The sequence below is a fragment of the Bubalus kerabau genome, chromosome 17, assembly GCF_029407905.1.
Source record: "Bubalus kerabau isolate K-KA32 ecotype Philippines breed swamp buffalo chromosome 17, PCC_UOA_SB_1v2, whole genome shotgun sequence".
Classification (NCBI taxonomy): Eukaryota; Metazoa; Chordata; class Mammalia; order Artiodactyla; family Bovidae; genus Bubalus; species Bubalus kerabau.
In genome coordinates, this window is record NC_073640.1 from 38845737 (window position 1) to 38863312 (window position 17576).

Genomic DNA, 17576 nt, shown 5'->3' on the forward strand with positions numbered 1-17576 from the left:
CACTTCCCTGGTCTCTGAGCCTGGTGAGGGAGACAGACTAGCACTGACAATGAATTGTCAGGATAAAGCTTTGAGTAGGATTTCCAGGATGCCATCCTGGAATCTCTTCCTGAAGCTCTTACTTCTAGGGTCCCTCTGTGAGCCCCTTCCTTGCTTCTGTCAGAGCCTACCGCACTCTCTGAGGACGGCGCCTAGCCTCGTCTGCTCCCTTTTTCCACTCTGCGCTTCTGAGGGCAGGGCTCGTGTCTGTTTCTCATCTTTATATCCTCAAGGGTAGGTGCAGGCCTTGACGTGCATGTGGACTGACTGACCGACCAAGTGGGTGAGTGAGTGAAAGAATGAATGTGCCTGTGAAACTTGTCCTTTATTACTCAGCTGAATCCTTCTGATACCTGGGCCTGCTTCTCTCTGATTGGCAGGTTTCTCTCCTGCTGGGTGAGCCGTTCTTCACCACCAGCCTGCTTCCATGGCACAACTTGTACTTCTGGTATGTGCGGACTGCTGTGGACCAACACCTGGGGCCTGGCGCTGTGGTGATGCCTCAGGCCGCCTCGCTGCACGTGGTGGTCGTGGAGTTCAGGGTAGGCCACCCGGAGGTTTTCTTGGCAGCGGGTGGGGAGTTGTTTTCTTGTGTGGACCTTGAATGCAGGTGGAGCACCTAGGGTCTTAATGGGTTTGAACCTCTTTTTCTATATCAGCACACCTCAGGGCTGAATAGAAGAGGCTCGCCTTTGTAAAAATGAAGTAATTTAGCACATGAAATGGAAATGGTTGTGTGTTGTCATTTTACAATTACGGCTTATCAGAATAATTTTAAAATATAAATTAAGAGTTTCAGAAGACAAGCTGTGCAGCTTGCTCTGCTCTCATTAACAGCTGAGGCTCCAGTTGTTAAAAGCATTTTGAGATGGGCGAGTCAGCTTCCTTATGCAAGAAAAATTGAAAGCTTCATTTTCATTTTCTCATCAAAGCAGAACCATAGTCAAAAAGTCATTTTGGGAAAGGTATTTTTTATTAAAAGGATTTTGAAATGCTTTTAACCTGAAATACAGAGTGAACTTCATTTGATGTCTCTTTGATAAGGATGGCTTTATGCCTTGGTAGCTTAGTGGTTCTATCACTTAATTTTATGGCCATTTCTTCTGCGTTACTTATTTACTTGACCAGATTTCCACAGGAATACTGGTTTTCATGGCCAATGAGGGACTGGGGAGAACGATGCTGTTCCCAGGTATGTGTCCAAGAGACACAGGATACTGAGTGACTGGGTTGAGTAACCTCTGGTCTCCTCCTAGGATCCTGTCGTCCTCACACTCTCTTTATGGGCATAGAGACTCAAGAAGTGGTTGACAGAGTTCTTCCCAATGAATCAGTGTTCAGGATGGACAGGGAGGGGTTAGAGAGCCTGTCTGAGTAGCTCTGGTCAGCTGTCCCTCAGTGGAGAGGGCTTGGGATCATGAGAGGCTTTGCAGGTCTGAGGAACCATCCTGGGTCTTTGGTGTCTTTGGGTCCCTTCAGCTGTGGGAGTCTCTTCCAGGCCTGTGGGAGCAGCAAGATGTGCCTCAGGTGTGGAGTTGGGGCAGCCCCAGCCTCTTACCCTTCCTACTCTTGTCACCACACGTGGTGTGCCTGAGTGGGTGTCGACATCTATGTGCTGTCCCACAGAACCATGGCCGTGCCTGCCCACCCACCCCCATTGATGGGTGGGGGTGTTGGCGTGCTCTGGCGGGCGGGTGTCAGTGAAGGCTGTACCTTCCTTTCAGGACCTGTGGCGGATCCGGAGCCCCTGTGGTGACTGTGAAGGCTTTGATGTGCACATCATGGATGACATGATTAAGGTATGCAGGGCCGCAGCTCCCGCCACTGTTCCATCCACACTCCCATCGGGCCACAGGCTTCTGAAGGGGATGTCTGGCTTCCATGGAGGGACCTGGGTTGGGCAATGTGGGCAGTACGCAGAGAGCTCCTCTGTTGGGGGCAGCAGGGACAGGCATATCTGTTCTTCTTGGTTCACCGTGAGCATGAACCTGAGAGCCACTGCATCTCCAAGTCTGGCTGGTGTTAGGCCATTCTCAGCCTGGGGCTGTAATCCCGGAATCAAAATTTTGGGCTGGGGCCCGTCTGTCACCAGACCACTGGAACCATTCCTGCCGGTGTCAGCAGCTAGTTCTTGTTTGGGATGGCCTCTCTAGAAGGTGATTTTGGCAACCTTCTGAGCCAGCTGTTTTCATTCTGGGGACTCCATTTTAGGGGAAGGTGCTTGAGGATGGAGGTGGGTGGGATGTAGAAGGAGGGTTCCTGCAGGGTTATCTGTACATTAGTAGGGGATCCAGCCAGCCACCAGGGTCTGCGGCTCCCAGAAACGAGGGCAGTCATGAAAGTGCCAGCAATACTTGGCCAGGATAGATGTGAAGAGTCACGAGCCCTGTGAGAAGGGCAGGACACCATCACGTTTTTATGTATTAAGAAAATTCACACATGTAATAACTGTAAATGGAAAGTGACCTGTACAAAGTATATACAACATTAAAATTTTTTTTTAATTATAAAAAAAATTACACATGTAGTGAAAAAGGGGTGGAGTGCAGACACCAAAATGTTAGTTCTCTGATAGGAAGTGCTTAGTTTTTTCCTCCCTTTTGCTTCTTTCTGTTTACATGTTCTACAGTGATTGTGGATTCCTTGTGTAAACATTTTTTAAGTAAAAAAAATTGGGGGAACATTTGCAGTTTTTCATCTTACCTGCCTGTCCACAGCAGACCACTGACTGTTCCATGCTCCTGGGAACACCACACACTCTAGCTCCCTCTGGCCACTTCTCAGGCTCCTTCCTGGATTCCTCCCCTCTTCTTATCCCCTGAGGTGTCCTGTGTTCTAGGGCTCCCCGAGGTCCCTGCCCAGACCCCTGTGGCTGTCTCCATTCTCTCTATTTGCTGGCCATTGCCTGCCTCTCTCCTGAGCTCTGACCAAATAGCTGAGAGCAGTGACTCCATTGAGATGTCTTCAGGCGCTCCTGTCCGTTGCCTCCAGAATCCACCTACTCCTCCCCCGCCCCTAGTCTGGCCCTCCCAGTGCTGCTGTCCTAGACCTGCTGTCACTTCATACCTGCCAGCTGGGCTCAGAGCCCCGGCAACCTCCCAGACAAGCCTTTGCCTTCTCATTCAGTTGGTTGTTGGGTTCCATAACAATCAGGTCCTCTGTGAACAAGTTTTCTTTCCCTGCTGTTACTCATCTGGGCCACTTGCATCTTGTGTCTGACCGTATACCCCGCTCCTTCTCCCGTCAGCCTTTCTCCACAGGGAGCTTCAGTGAATCTGTAGATCTGAAGTCTGGCCCTGTCTGTCCTCTGTGGGAAAACCCTGAGCCCCCACCTTCACCCCTGCAGCCAGCCCCTGCCACTCTGTTGGCTCCGCTTTGCTCTCTGACCATTCCCTGCTGGGCTGTGTGCACTCGCCTCTTTGCTAACAGCTCCTGGGTAACCTTCAAGAGGCAGCCTACAGGTCACCCCTCCGGGCAGCTTTCCTGCTCAACCCTGTTCTTAGCCTGTCAGTGTCCCCTAGACACTGCAGTTGCTCCCCAATTGTCTCCTTCTAGACTGGGAGCCTTGTAGGGTGGTGATCTGGCAGCTGTAGTGATCAGTAAGGGTCACTGAATGGGCAAGTGTCCAAGTGATGGGTGATTTCACCAGTGTAGGCAGTTGGTCAAGGTAGCTTGTGAGATGGGCAGGGGCTTTTGAGTTTTAAAAAGCAGAAAATAAAGCTTAGAGTGCCTTGCTGAGGAGATTGCTTGTGAGTGGTACCAGAAGCCAGCTGGTCTGGCCAGGCGCCTGTGGTCTTTTATGGGGGCTTACTTACCCCACATGACCATGGCAAATACCCTGAGGGACAGGGCCATGGCGATTAGGGACCACTGGCGTAGATAAACTCTGGAGATGGGGACAGGACCCCCTTGTTTCCTGGCCACCTGGCTCTATCTCTGCAGAGCCCCGCCTTCTCTTCCCTTCTCAGCGTGCCCTGGACTTCAGGGAGAGCAAGGAGGCCGAGCCCCACCCACTGTGGGAGTACCCGTGCCGCAGCCTCTCCGAGCCCCAGCAGATCCTGACCTTTGATTTTCGGCAGCCAGTCCCCCTGCAGCCTATCCATGCTGAGGGCACCATCGAACTGAGAAGGTGAGCAGAGGCTCCAGGGCCAGGGAGTGAGGAAGGAAGTGGCAGGGCTTGCTTTCTAATAGTTATTGTCTGAATGGCTATAAGCACTTACTTTGGTCACTTTCATGTGGGTGGGATGGCTGTCCTTATCTCAGGCTTGTGCTTTTTCAAGTGACCCTGAAATGTGTGGGGGTCCCCATAGCTTCTGGGTGGGGGAAAAAGCCAGAGTGGGCTTGCTCATCCTCCCACGTCTGAGGCTCCCTTTGAGCTCAGCAGTATGTTACACACAGCTGCAGAGAAACGTGAATTTGGTTGCTATGGTTACCCATTGGACCATATTCTTCCCTGAACCCTCCTGGGAATTGAAGCAGCTTAGGAATTGGCAGGGGCTATCGTCGTGCTACATGGTCAGGCCCATCCAGCTCCAGCTTCCTTCACGGGGAGGGGCGGCTGCTTCCTGGAGGAAGCTCCCTCTTATAACTGGGTGGAAGCCATGAGCCCAGAGCCCCTTGGGGCTCCTCTGACAAGGAGGAGCCAAGGCAGCTGCCTGTCTGTGCCTGCTGCCCAGACTTATCTGGGAGCAATCTAGACTTCGATGCCTGGACTCCTCTCTCAACCTTCTGGGCCAACCTTTCCATGATCTCAGGCAGAGGAGGCCAGGCTGGCAGCCAGCTGGCCCTGCCCTAGGGTTACTCTGAATACTTGGCCAGACTGTGGGGAGTGAGTGGGCACTTTGGTTGCTTAGTAAGGCCACATTTACTGAGTGGCCTTCATTCAGGTGGAGTCTTAGGAGCCTCCTGACAGGGCAGGATGGAAGTAGGGAGGATGAGAGGTTTCTGAAAAGCAGAGGACAGCCATGGCCATGCCAGTCTTTCGTGCAGCTGTTTGTTTCTGGTCTCTTTCCACCCCCCGGCCCGTCTCTAGGCGCGGGAGGAGCCACGGAGCTGTCCTGTGGATGGAATACTACCTGACCGCGGACAGCACAGTCAGCACCGGCCTCCTGAAGCCTGCAGAGGACGAGGTAGTGCTGTGTACAGGCCCCGAGGAGGCGGACCCTGAGAGCGGGAGCCATCGCGCCACTCGCGTGTGCTCTGGGCGTTCCGGGTAGTGACTCCTCAGTGGTCCCGGGTCATCTAGCTCCGAACAGCAGCTTCTCACTGAGAGCTGCCTGGGCTGGAGGCTCGCCAGGAGAGGGCTGGCTGGGACATCAGAAGCCTCACTGCCTTCTTGCTGCTTTCTCTGCAGGGGGACTGTTGCTGGAACCCCCACTGTAAGCAGGCCGTGTACTTCTTCAACACCACACTTGACCCCAGAGTGCTGCCGGGCAACTCGCAGACCGTCACCTACACTGTGGAGTTCCACCCCGACACTGGAGACATCACCATGGATTTCACGCTCTCAGATGCGCTGGACAGTGGGTGCTGACCCTCACTTGTTGAGAAATAAAGTGGAGGAGGGCTCTGGGCTCTGAATGGTGGCTTTCCATGGAGAAAAGTGAAGGCACGTTGCCTTTCAGGACCCATCTTGACCTCGGGGATTGGAGGAGACCACTTCCCGTTTTGTGTTTTTGTACTGCTGGCTCCTTGCTCCAGATATGGCAGGAAGTGGGGATTACTTTGGAACTGAGAAGGCACCAAGGAGCCCACCTGCAGTGGCTTTTAAAGTGCTCAGAGAGCTTCCCGGCCACAGTGTCCCTCCTGCTCTCCCTGGGAGGGAGCCAGGGCTGACTGGGCTGGGTGGGTCTGCTACTCTCCTGGAGCTGGGCCAGCCTGGCTTTGAGCTCTGGGGACCTTTGCGTCCACCTGCCCATTCCAGCTCAGAGAGGCTCCTATGGGCAGAGTTACTGATGTGGCTGGGCTCTGGGTCTTGAAGACCCTGGTAGGGCCAGACTGAGGACCAAGTTCAGACTCTTTTTGTTTGCTAGGTAATGGCCCCAATCCACATTTGTAAGGGTTTGGCCTCCGTGTGCAGCATCATCAGGTGACCAAGACCAGCACCTGGACACCAGGCTGCTCTTCTGAAGTCAGGGAGGAGGCTGTCCCAGAGCAGTTCAGATGCAGATCCAGGATACCAGCCGGCAGGAGGAGGGAGCCTGAAGGTACAGCCCTTTCCCACGTGCCCCCTTCTCGCAAAAGGACCTCATCCCCCAGCAGTCTGGGCAGATGGGTACTAGTGCAGGCACCCCAGCCTCACCTTGCCAGAGAAGGGCAGGGAGTCCCAAGGAGGCCCAGCCTGGTTTCTTCCCACACACAAGGTCCCGTTCTGCTGTTTACTCTAGTTCCAGGGGGAGTGAGTAAGAGAACCCAAGTGGCCTGGTTTTTGAGTGGTTCAGGGCAGACTCAGGCTGTGCTCATCCCATGGGGAAGGGCAGGAAAGGTAGGCCCTCCATGGCGGTCTCCCCATAGCCCTGCCTGGCCACCTCGCCTGCTGGAGTCAAAGCAGGGTCCAGACCAGCTTTTCAGTCAAATAAGTGCAGAACACCAGCCTTGAGCCTCACAGTTTTATTTTTTTTTCCTCATCCATCCTTCTTTTCAGCACCAGTAAAGGAAAAAAAAAAAAACACTTCTCTTTTCAAAATACTTTATCAGGTGTAAAGATTGTTTTTCTTCAAGGGAAGAATTGTTTGGATAATATATTTGATAACATTTTTACCAAAACCTTAGGTGTGCTTACCATAGAAAACCCCTAATGTCCCATGAGGATACAATACAGAAAAAAATACAGAAATTAAAAAAGTGTTTTTTTTTTTTCTTTTTTAAAACAGTATTTCTAAATTTCAGCAGGTTAATACAATAGTTAAAAAGCATCAAGATTAATACCCATACTTAAAACTGAAGGTGGTTTGGACAGATGAAGTGACCATTTTTCTCTGAAGCTGACCTCTGGCCTCCTGGCTTCTGTGGAGGAGGCTGGGCCGGGGCAGGTGCAGGGCCTTGGGGATTTAGGTGACACCTGTGTCCGTCCTTCCAGGCCTAGATGCCACAGAAACATCTGAGGTGTTCCTTTTTTAAAAATCGAAATGGAAAAGTCTGGCTTGTACACAGCCCCAGGGGTGCACAGGTTTGATGAAACTCGTGGCTGAGCAATGGCAGCCTCAGCACTGGAGGCCCCAGAGGGCGGCGCGAGGGGAGTGGGGAGGCAGGCAGGCCCTTCTCTGGAGACCAGGCAGGCTGGGCAGAGGCGACTTTGTTAGGACGGGAGAATGACGGAGGCACAGGGAGGTATGACTTGCCTAAGGCCGCCCCATGAGTAGGGAGAGAAGCATGTGCCCCGTGCCCTGGCTCCCTTCCAGCAGCCCCTCTGAGGGCTGGAATCTGTGCTAGAGTCATTCCACTTCAGGAGCCAGGCCCTGCCTCCACGGCTCTCCTGGGCACACAGCTGGCCCACAGCCTGGAGCCTTGGCTCTGGCCCAGACGTCTGGGTATCACATCTGCCCTGTTGAGCTCCACCTGCGAGCAGATTTCTGGCCGCTCCTAGGATTAGAGGCCTCTGACCCAGGGAAGCCTAGCCAGGGCCCCAGGAGCCACGGCCCTGGAGGAGCGGTGCAGTGGAGAGCCAGGGAGGACTGTACCCTGGATGGTGAGCTGCCCTCTTGGCTTGATGTGGGAGGTTGGGCTGGGGGCCTGGCCAGGGGAGTGCACCAGGCAGTGAGGCCCTCTGCCCAGCTGCTGCCCTGGCCAGGGGGCTTCAGACCAGCCCGCACCGCCTTGCGTGCAGCTCTTGGGAGTGTCCCCCTTCAGTGCAGGGCCTGGCCTCTGACCTTGCCCCTCTTGGTCCCTCTTGCAGCTCAGTGGGTGACAAGGCACAGCGTCAGCATACTAGCACCAGGAGGCTCCTGGTAGCAGAGTCCTGGTACGTCCCCAGCCTCGTTGGGCAAAACTGGCTTCAAGCCAGGTGGCACGTTGGTTGGGGCGCTGTGAGGAGGGGAGATCAGTGAGGGGTTGTTAGTAACCCCCTGAATTGGAGGGGCCTTGCACCTGGAAATAGACAAAACCCTCCCTGTGTGACTGGGGGCAGGGGGCGTTCTCAGGTGTGTTTAAAAAGGCAGGTGGGCAGAGGCAGTGCTGCCATGGGATGAGGAGCTATGGGCTTCCCCTGCAGGCTCTGCCACACTGCACAGGTACCCGGGGCTGGCCCTGGTTGCATGGTGGCAGACTGGATGCCTGTGCACCTGAACACCAACCAGTACTGCTTCCTGTGTGGGACGAGCAGTGGCCATCAGCCTTGCCCCCTCAGGCTGCACACTGGTGAGGTGACAGGCTGCTCTGCGCCTTGATCCCCAAGTCCCTTCATCCAGGGCTGGGGTCACTGTGGAGGATGGGCCTAGGAGGACAGAGCCACAGCCCCCCCACTCCCAGATGTAGGGGGACAGTTCCTGAGCTCATCCAGCACGCGGATAGGGACAGTCACCAAGGGATGATTGGTCCTGAACCAGAAGAGTGTCCGGACGGGAGACAGGATCAGGCAGAAAGAGAATGTGTTGGTTCTGACAGAACAGAAGCTACAAATCTTACCGTTTTCAAAACAAGAAGTCCCCCTCCCCCCTTAAACCGTGAGTGGCCCTTCTTCCTGTAAAAAAAAAAAGGATGCTCTCTCTTTAGAATCCTGTCTATGGCTCCATGGCCCACGTTGGAGTCTCCAACGGAGGCCCCGGGCTCTGCTGTGCCAGGGGAAGGGAGCCCCTTTCAGGAAGAACAGCGTTCTCCCTTGTGGCTTGCAGACCCTTTAAAATGAAGGGTTATTTTTGTTCTTTTTCTGTTTTTCTTTTTAAAATGTAATCGCCCTTGAATGCAAGACCCTGGGAAAGAGCCCGGGCTCGCTGGTAACTGGACACAGCCTTCGTGGTCCCTGCTCATGAGCTGTCCAGGCTGGAGGCGGCGAGCTGGCGGTCCCGTGTCCAGGAATGCTTCTTTGGCTGGTTCTGATTGTGTTTGGAGTTTGGCCTTGGGTGAGGCCCGAGTGAGGGGTCTGTGGCTACGGTGTGGCATGTGGCATGCGGGCAGCGTGCATGCGAGGGTGCAGGCATGCGAGACAACATGGCAGCAGACAGAAATAATGAACCCTGGACGAAGCTTGAGAAGAGATACAAAGAGTACAGAAACCCGGATCTCATACTAACCCACGGGTTATAAACTAGCTTGTGCTGTAGATTTGTAGAAAATCAACGATTCGAAAGAATGGCACTGGTTGGGCAGCCAGGACTCCCCAGGCCGGCCTGACTCCTGTCCATGGCGAGTGCCCAGAGGTGCCGGGCAGCGCTGGTTCCAGCTCACCCAGGACTGGCCGCGGCTCTCCCAGGCCCCTGCCCTCCTCCGCCAGCACCAGTGGTGCTCGCTGGAAGGGACACGGCCAGGGAGGGACTGCGACTCAAAGGGCTGGCGGAGGCCCCGCTGCTCATGGTGACTGGGCTGGTCTATGCCTCGTCGTCCCCTGCAGACACCATCAGTCGCATGGCCACTGGGAGGTGGTCCGTCAGGCCTGACAGCTGGGTGATAAAACTGAATTCTTCCACCTCCTGCGGGAGTGGGGAGGGGAGAAGGAAGAAATATCCCTGTTAGACCCAGAGGGCATCCTATAAAGCAGGGGCCTGGTTGGACCTTCCTGAAGGCAGAGAGTGGGAGTATCCTGGGGGGCCCCAAAGGCCTCCTGGAGTGGCATGTCCCTTTCAGAGGAGAGCTCGGTGCTGCAAAGGGGTGTAGAGCAAGAATGTCCTGCTACGGGCACAGCCTGGCTGCCCAGCCCAGCCCAGCCCAGCCCAGACTCACGGCCTTCCAGTCTGGGCACAGCCCCTCCTCCCCGTGCAGCATGTAGTCGATGCGCCTGCCGTTGCCTTTCAGCAGCTCTTTGCGTCCCTTCTGGCCTGCCCCGGGGCTCTTGCTGGTGGGGAAGGCGAGGTACTCCCGGCGACCTTCCTCACTCTCCAAGACCCTGCTCACACAGAAGGCACAGGAAGGCAAGGTGAACACAGCCCCAGCCCCAGGTCCTAAGGGTGGAGCCACATTCCATCCCCCAAGTCAGACCAAACCCCTACATTTAAGATCTGTCTTCTCCGTGGGCCCAGAAAGGGACTGGGGTGGATAGAGACTGGGTCTGAGCCTCTGAGTTCCTGACTGACTGAGCCACTGGCAGGGAGTGTCCCATGCCCACCTGGGGTCAGCAGCACTCACATTCCCTTTCTGAACTAGAATGTTGGCACCACCCAAAACCTGTAACCAAGCTGGGGACAGAACTGCCCACCCCCTCTCCAGGGTAGTGTTGTGCTCTGAGCTAATAGGATCCTGTTTGGGGGGAACTTGTTCTTTGCAGTGAACCCCAGAGGCCCTTCTCTTCTGGAAGTCCCCAGGCCCCCCATGATTCCCATTTAAGGTCAGCAGGGGAGCCAGGAAAGCACCCAGACCCCATCCCAGGACCGGACTCCTGTGTCAGTCTGTTCCCAAGACCCCAGGACACTTTGAGGACCAGGTGTGTTAGGAACAAGGTGGGATGCGGCTGTCACCCCATGTTTCAGAGGAACGAAACTGATACAGTTGCTGGTCAGAATTCTACAGGGAGGGCAGGGCGCTCAGGTGGAACATTATGCCCTGAGTCCAGGTCTCTTCTGACTCCTTGTCTACCTTCTGCTTCCTGCCAAGTTTCCTCCAGAGTCCGAGCACCATTGGGAATGAGCCTTCAAGGGACACCCCATCTCAGAGGGCAGTGTTGGGGCGAGAGGCACAGCCACCAAGAGACACGCAAAGGCCCACCCGCCCAACTAACGCCTGGACACATGAACAGGGCACCTGCACAGGCATGGCAGCAAACACGAGTTTCTGCAAGGTCTTTATCAGCCTTGAGATATATACACTGATGACACACAGAACATCTTTCCATCTCAGAAATGTAATCCATTCCTGCCCTGTGCCTTTGATAATTAATTCTAGCATCAGTGATCTAAGAGTTACTGATAAGTCATTTTTAAATCGTCATCTCATAAAAAGATAATTTTCTCGGCCTGGGATGATGTTTCAAATTTAGTCTATAATCTAATTAATTGGCTCAAATTAGCTTCAGGGAACCATCGCTGGGGCTCTGGGCTGTCTCGGGCTGTGAATTATAAATTGGCTCTGCTGCTGGCCTCTCAAATGTGTCCTTTTCAGAAGTCTCAGATTCAAGAATACAGTTTGGCTGGGGTGGATCTGTCTCTACATTGACTGGCTTGTGTTAGCTCTGTGTTTTTACCTGTCTGGTGGCTTCTGGTCCCCTGCCACAGATGCCATCCCCAGGGCCCTTTGACAGGGATCTCTGCGGCGCCTGGCCTCGCCCTGGGAGGTTATGGTCCTTTTTCCTGTGCCTGAGGCAGGCTGGGGCTCAGGGCAGGCCAAGCTCTGGTAGAATGAGCCCAGACTTGGGGTGCTGGTGTAAGAAAAACCACCTCGAGACCCCAGGCCTCCTCGGGATCCTCTTCTTGGTAAGGACACCCCTGGGGCATGAGGTCCACCACAGCCTCTGCCCACCCCAAACTTGGATCCCTGACGCTTTTAAGAGGCGTCTCGTCCCAGGGAACTGTGGGCTCTCATCGGCCCACACAGCCCACCTCTCCACACCTAGTCTGGGTTCGTGCTCATCCCAGACCTGGGAGCCGCCTGGGTCTGCCTACCTGCCTGACCATAGCACTGTGGGTGCCAGCCACTTACTTTTGCAGATTGTCGGGGGTGCACACTTCCTCATCATAGAGACGGTCCTGGTTCAGCAGAGTTCCTGGGGACAAGGCGGTGAGAGAGGTTACTGTGGGCAGTAACCAGGGCTTCTGCTAGCTCGGCAGCTCAGTGCCCCCCTCCCCCCAGTGGTGCGGTCTCTTCAGGAAGTCCATGGGGTGTCAGGCCTCAGCAGTGCCCCTCCCGCCCCTGTGCCTGTCCCCAGCCCCAGCTCACCAATTGCCCACGGCTTCTCCTCCCCAGGCCCCAGGCGGCAGGGGTCCTTGTAGCGTGTAAACAGGGAGTGCTGCTGCTCCAGCTTGTCATCTGTGCAGGGAGGGAAGGAGTGCTGTGAGGCTCAGGGTGTCTGGCATGCCCTGGAGGGCTACCTGCCTCTGGTTCTGGTTTGAGCAGAGTCATCAGATCCTGTCCCTCAGGTAACTGCTTCTGGGTAGGGTCTGTGTTCCCGGACAGATGGAGCTGTGGTTCATCTGTCACTGGCTTTCTGTGTCCTTGAGAATGGCCCCTGTAACAGCCATCACAACTGTGGCTGGTACAAAGTAAGAGCTGAATACAGACCTGGTGAGTATCATGACCTCACCCCATTAGTCTGGATTTCAGAGGCTCCCTGCCTTCACTGCCAGAGGTTTATCTGCAGGGCATCTCCTGACCTCCAGCAAGGTGGCCTCTAAGCTTTCTAGGCAGAGCAGGGGTTCTTCTAGGATTTCTTGAGGGCAGAGAAATCATAGTCTCTCTGTGTCCCACTTTTGTGCTCCTGAGGAGCAGAGCCCATGCCTCCTGCATGGTTTACCCTAATGGGGAGGAGCCCGCCTCACCGGAGGAGCAATTGTCAAAGTTAAAATCTCCGCAGATGATGTCAAACGCCACCAGCTCCTCGGGGTTGGCTGCGCTGGACGAGGAGGTAGATTTTCGGAAATCAGCCAGCCAGTCCTGAAGCATGTTAAGCTGCTCACACCGGATGTCACTGTCCTCTGTGGGGCAGAAGCACAGGGAGGTGATGAGGCTGCTGCCAGGACCCCTGCCAGGCGAATCCTAGCCCTCTGAGGATCCCACCTGCTGAAGCTCGGGCCCCTGGACCCTACCTGACAGGGCGTGCAGGTGTGTGCAGGAGATGTACCCGACGATTCTTTGGTCCTGAGGTGTGCTTCCCACCTGCACCTGTGGGGAGGAGGAAGTGTTGGTGATGAGACCTAGAGTTACCATTGCTCTGAGCACAAAGGGACGCTGGCGATGCCCGACCCCAGCCAGGTCTAACCCTCAGAAACCCAGCTCTGTCGACTTCTGGCTAGCCTGGGGCCTGAGAAGAACAGCACATTGCCTGCTTCTAGGAGCGTCTGCTCCAGTGTGGGAGGCAGATGCATGAAGAAATACCCACTTTATGGCAGGGTTAATGCCACCGACAGTTCCTGCAGCGCTTTGTGGGAGAGAGATGCAGAAACCACCACAGACCTCCTCCCGAAACCCCTGCCATCTCCTGATGACCAGAGTGTTCACACGAATGTCCCTCACTGCTTTGTCCACTCGCGTGGCTCCTTCCTCCTCCCCTCGGTCACACCCTGGACCTGATCATGACGTGGAGCCTGTTCCTCTGAAGTCTAAGTCAGGCTTCCTCTAGGATGTGGCCCAGCCACGTAGTTCAATACCCTTGTCCCCGTGAGAGGCCTTGGACCTTGCTTTCTGTCTTCTCATCCCAGTCTTTGACTCTCTGGCTTCATGAGCAATTATTTTACCTGCTTCTTGGCCGTGGTTCCCATTAGTCCCCAGATCTGGGATGACAGCTGTGGCTGGTGTCTCCATGCACCTGTCATGGCTGACCCCAGGCCCCCTGTGACTGCCACCCCACGCCCAGCCCTTCCTCCACAGGGGCCTCTTCATTCTACTTGCCCAACCCGTCCTTGCCTCTTGTTCTCCTCCACTGGAGACAGAGTCCCTGGCAGGTGGGGTGGGGCTGAGAGCTCCTCACTGACTCCCTGCCCAACCACAGGTGACCCTGGCAGACCATCTCCACAGGTTGGCATAATGAAAACAAGCACCTCAATTGTTCAGTACAGACAACTCGGCCCCCAGTGGTGAGTGTGGTGCAAGCCTGAGCCCTAGTCAGGCTGTGGTTGGGAGGTGAGGGTTGACAACCCAGCCTCGGGTTCTCAGGCCCTCTGCTGGAGGCTCCATCTTTGGGCACCCTGACCAGAGGCTTCTGACTGGATCCTCACCCTGGACCTCTCTGGGCTTTCTTCCCTCTGAGCCTCAGCTGTCTTCCCCAAATTTTGCTAATCTATTCTGGCCTGGGTTTTCTGTGACGACGAGACCCTGAACCCTGGGAAGTCTCCAGGGAGCGTGACCATGGAGGCCAATTCTTAGCTGAGGTGTGGCAGCAGCAGGGCGGGTGCCCTGGCTTCTACTGAGCAGAGTTCTGCCTGTCCTCTAGCTGAGGTGGCCGAGACTCGGCACAGGCCCTCTGCTCTGAGAGCCTTGGGAGGCGTCCATCCTTGTATTGCTGAAGTCAGATTGGCATTGCCCTCCATGAGGACTTTCTCTTTATTAAACACTTTGAGCTTTCCACAGCTCTTCATCTCATTTCCCAGCCTGGCAAGGTGTACATCTTTCATTTTCCAGTGCCCAGGTGGATGGATGTCTGATTACTTGATAATGGGCCCAGATTTGGGACTGTTGATAAGTTCATATGTTCACCATTCACGTCTTGCCCATAGTCCGAACCCACAGCTCAGCCCAGTGGTATCCCTGCCTCTAGAATCCCTTGGAAATCACACACCATTGGTGCCCCCTGTTGCAAAAACAACACAGTTTAAAACCACAGTGCTCCCAAAGGCCACACGATGGTGCTTTCTGCATCCTCCGGCCAAGAGCCTGTTTTCTCTTCTCAATAGTAATACTTATGCCCAGCTGCTTCATGGATGCAGCCTTACTGGAGCCTTGCAACTATGAGGATTACACTAAAGTTAACACCATCGGTGGCTGGGGTCATGAGGCTCTGGTGACTGAGGCAGGTTGAAATCTGATCCTCACACCCAGCTCCTCCCGCTGCCTTACGCTACTCTCTGAGCTGGTGACTGAGCCAAGCTTTTCAGCCACCAGCCATGTGATGTTTCTAGTGCAGGAGCCCCACACTCAGCACTTGGAGTCACCTCCCTGTGCCGAGCCCTGGGCGGGGACAGAGACAAGTGCAGGGAGGCCCTGCTTCTGAGGAGATCCCTCCCGGAGGGGAGGCACCCAGAAGAAGGTACAGCAGCCCCTCCACCCGCTTCCTCCAGTCAGTCCAAGATCTGCTTTATTATGTGCTGGGACTTATTGATTCCAGGGCTTGAGTACTGGGGAGCTGCAGAGGCTCGTGTTTCACTTGCAAAAACAATCACTCTGAGAGGCTGTGCCTTTAGTCCTGGTGGGCAAAGACCGTCAACAGGGCAGGGCCCAGAACCAGGCTCTTGCTCAGGAGGCAGAAGCTGGTCCAGTCCCTCCCTCCCTCCTCAGGCATCTCTTGGACCCTCTCTGAGGATGAGGAGCTCAAGGAGTGGATGGGGAGGTGGGGCTGGGTGGGGGACCCCAGGTGAAGGGAGCAGCCAGGCCCTGCTGGGGCTGGCTCCTGAAACCTCACTTATTTCACTCCTCCACGTGGAGAGAGGCACGCTGTCACCCACAGAGATGAGCTGGCTCTGGTGTGCCAGGCACCTCCGCTCCACTCTTGAGTTCTGCCTTACAGGAGAGGTGGGGCGCAAGGCCCTGGGGCCAGGGCTGAGGAACCGGCAAAGGAAAATTGGCTTGTGCTGGACGCCACCAAGGAAACTTCCACTGACATAGGGTGACATACGGAGGCCCCTAAGAATGCAGCTGGAGCAGAGCTCGGGGAGGGTGGCAGGTGGAGGCTGGCTTCTCCCTGAGGCGTGGTAAGAGGGTAACAGGAGTCAGACCCGACACCAGAAGGATGGTAGAAGAGGGAGGACAGTCCCAAATCTCAGAGGAATGGTGGCCTGAACCATGACATTGCAGCTGGACATACAGGGTGGACCCAGAGGTGAAATTGGGAGCCTGGGTGGATTCACTGGGCTCAGGGTTAGAGAGTCCTCAGCAAGTCTGGAAATGGAAGCTGCAGAGGCACCCCAGGGCAGGTTCCTGGGGCTGACTGCCCATGGTAACGACTCAGCAGTGAAGAGTGCTGGCTAAGTGGGGTTGTCTGCTCTGGGAGCTGCCAACCCCCCAGCTCAGGCTGGGAGCTGGGCAGAATGTAGCAGGCCTGGTGCTGCCAGATTTGCCAGGGTGGGGAGAGGAGCTGCAAACTGGGCTCTATGTGAAATAGCTTGATTTTTAAATGTTGGCCAACATGAAAAATTTTTTAATGGCAGGAACCAAATTAAACATATCTGCAGACTAGTTTTAGATCCAGGAGGTAGAGGCACAAGTGTTTAAAAGATGAGCAGGTGAGAAGAGGCCCGGAAGGAACAGCCGGAGAGCTAGGGGCTGGGAGGAAATTCCGTGGCAGAGGGGCTGGCCCTGGTGTGCATGATAGTTGGGGTGCTGGCCTGAGGGGAGAGAGGAGGAAGAGGTGGTGTGTGGGCTGGGAGCAGGGTTAAGGGGGACCCTGGCCTTTGAGCCATCTGTAGTAGGGCAGGTGCAAGGGAAAGGGTACATTCCCCCAACCCCCGAACTGACAGCATGGTGCCTCCTTCCCCAGAAAGTCACTCTGGCTGCTGAGACAAAAATATATCTGTGGAATGAAACAGTGACGAACCACATGCCAGAATGGGGAGGTTGGTCTCCTGTAAGAGGAGTGTCTTCAATTTCAGCATCTAAGGCTATGAATGGAGAGCTGGGGACCCCAGCTCTGCACCTGCTGAGCCACACAAGAGGCCTGAGCACAGGAGTTGGGGGTGTCTGGGTGCTGGGCTGGGGCCCTGGCAGGCTCCGTGCAGATGATCCGCCTGGGCCCACACTCCTGGCAGAACCTTGGCTGACAGGCAGCAGCTTCCTGGACAGGTCAGAGCTGAGGCCTGGGGATGAGCACCCCCGACACTGGGCCTCCTCAGTAGCCTCACCAGCCAGCTCCATCATGGACCCCTGCTAGCGGAACTGAGAAGCCTCAAGGGGAGTGTGGAGAGAATCCACACCCAAAGCAGTTGCTGCCTCTAGGGGCAGAAACGCCTATTCTGTAACAGCTGGCCAGACGGGGCTTTAGAAAACTCTGGAGGCACCAAGAGCAGCTTTTTGATAGGGAGCAGAAAGTCGACATGCTGAGCATGTCAGGCTCAGGAGAAGATAATGTGTAATGACCAAATTACCATGGTCTAAAAACTCCTGCAATTGCATCCAAATTAGCAGAAATAATTATGATTCACTTTAATTAGTGACTCCGGAAGTGAAGCCTGGAGCTGGTGGGCAGAGTGCCTGGCGTGGCAGCTGCGTGACAGCCAGGAGGGAGAGGACATCCCGGCAGGGAGGGCTGGTGGCCTGAGGGAGCGGCTTTGGTAACAGCCAGGCCTGAGAACTCTGCCTGCAAGCTGCACCCGCTTGTCTGCAATGATTCAGAGCAGGGGCTCCCTGCCACCTCCTCTCAGCACCGTCTGCCACCTTCACCACCGGCACCCTGAGAAGCTCCCAGGCCTTGCCCCTCCCACATGGCTCCCACCACGTGAGTAGGCTCTACGTTGCCCCCGCTTTACAGACAGGAAAATGGTGATGCAGAGATCACCCAATCTGGAGACTTGGCTCCTGTCATTATTTCCCTT

The 17576-nt window shown here is 55.3% G+C and overlaps 2 protein-coding genes across 4 annotated transcripts in view; one reads left to right on the forward strand and one right to left on the reverse strand.

Annotated features, from left to right (window-relative positions):
* PRMT7 (protein arginine methyltransferase 7) overlaps nucleotides 1-6149 on the forward strand; it is a 41495-nt gene extending 35346 nt beyond the window's left edge. For both annotated transcript variants that reach the window (XM_055553386.1, XM_055553387.1), the window contains 5 exons: nucleotides 420-581; nucleotides 1764-1838; nucleotides 4008-4168; nucleotides 5072-5168; nucleotides 5393-6149. In XM_055553386.1, coding sequence (XP_055409361.1) covers nucleotides 420-581; nucleotides 1764-1838; nucleotides 4008-4168; nucleotides 5072-5168; nucleotides 5393-5572 — 675 coding nt within the window. In that variant the 3' untranslated portion in view covers nucleotides 5573-6149. The remainder of the gene's footprint in view (nucleotides 1-419; nucleotides 582-1763; nucleotides 1839-4007; nucleotides 4169-5071; nucleotides 5169-5392) is intronic.
* Nucleotides 6150-8757: 2608 nt separating this feature from the next.
* The window catches only part of SMPD3 (sphingomyelin phosphodiesterase 3), an 81941-nt gene continuing 73122 nt past the window's right edge, over nucleotides 8758-17576 (reverse strand). For both annotated transcript variants that reach the window (XM_055553389.1, XM_055553388.1), the window contains exons 4-9: nucleotides 12924-12999; nucleotides 12657-12812; nucleotides 12058-12147; nucleotides 11821-11884; nucleotides 9913-10075; nucleotides 8758-9662 (exon numbers count right to left, since the gene is read on the reverse strand). In XM_055553389.1, the coding sequence (XP_055409364.1) occupies nucleotides 9561-9662; nucleotides 9913-10075; nucleotides 11821-11884; nucleotides 12058-12147; nucleotides 12657-12812; nucleotides 12924-12999 (651 nt within the window). In that variant the 3' untranslated portion in view covers nucleotides 8758-9560. The remainder of the gene's footprint in view (nucleotides 9663-9912; nucleotides 10076-11820; nucleotides 11885-12057; nucleotides 12148-12656; nucleotides 12813-12923; nucleotides 13000-17576) is intronic.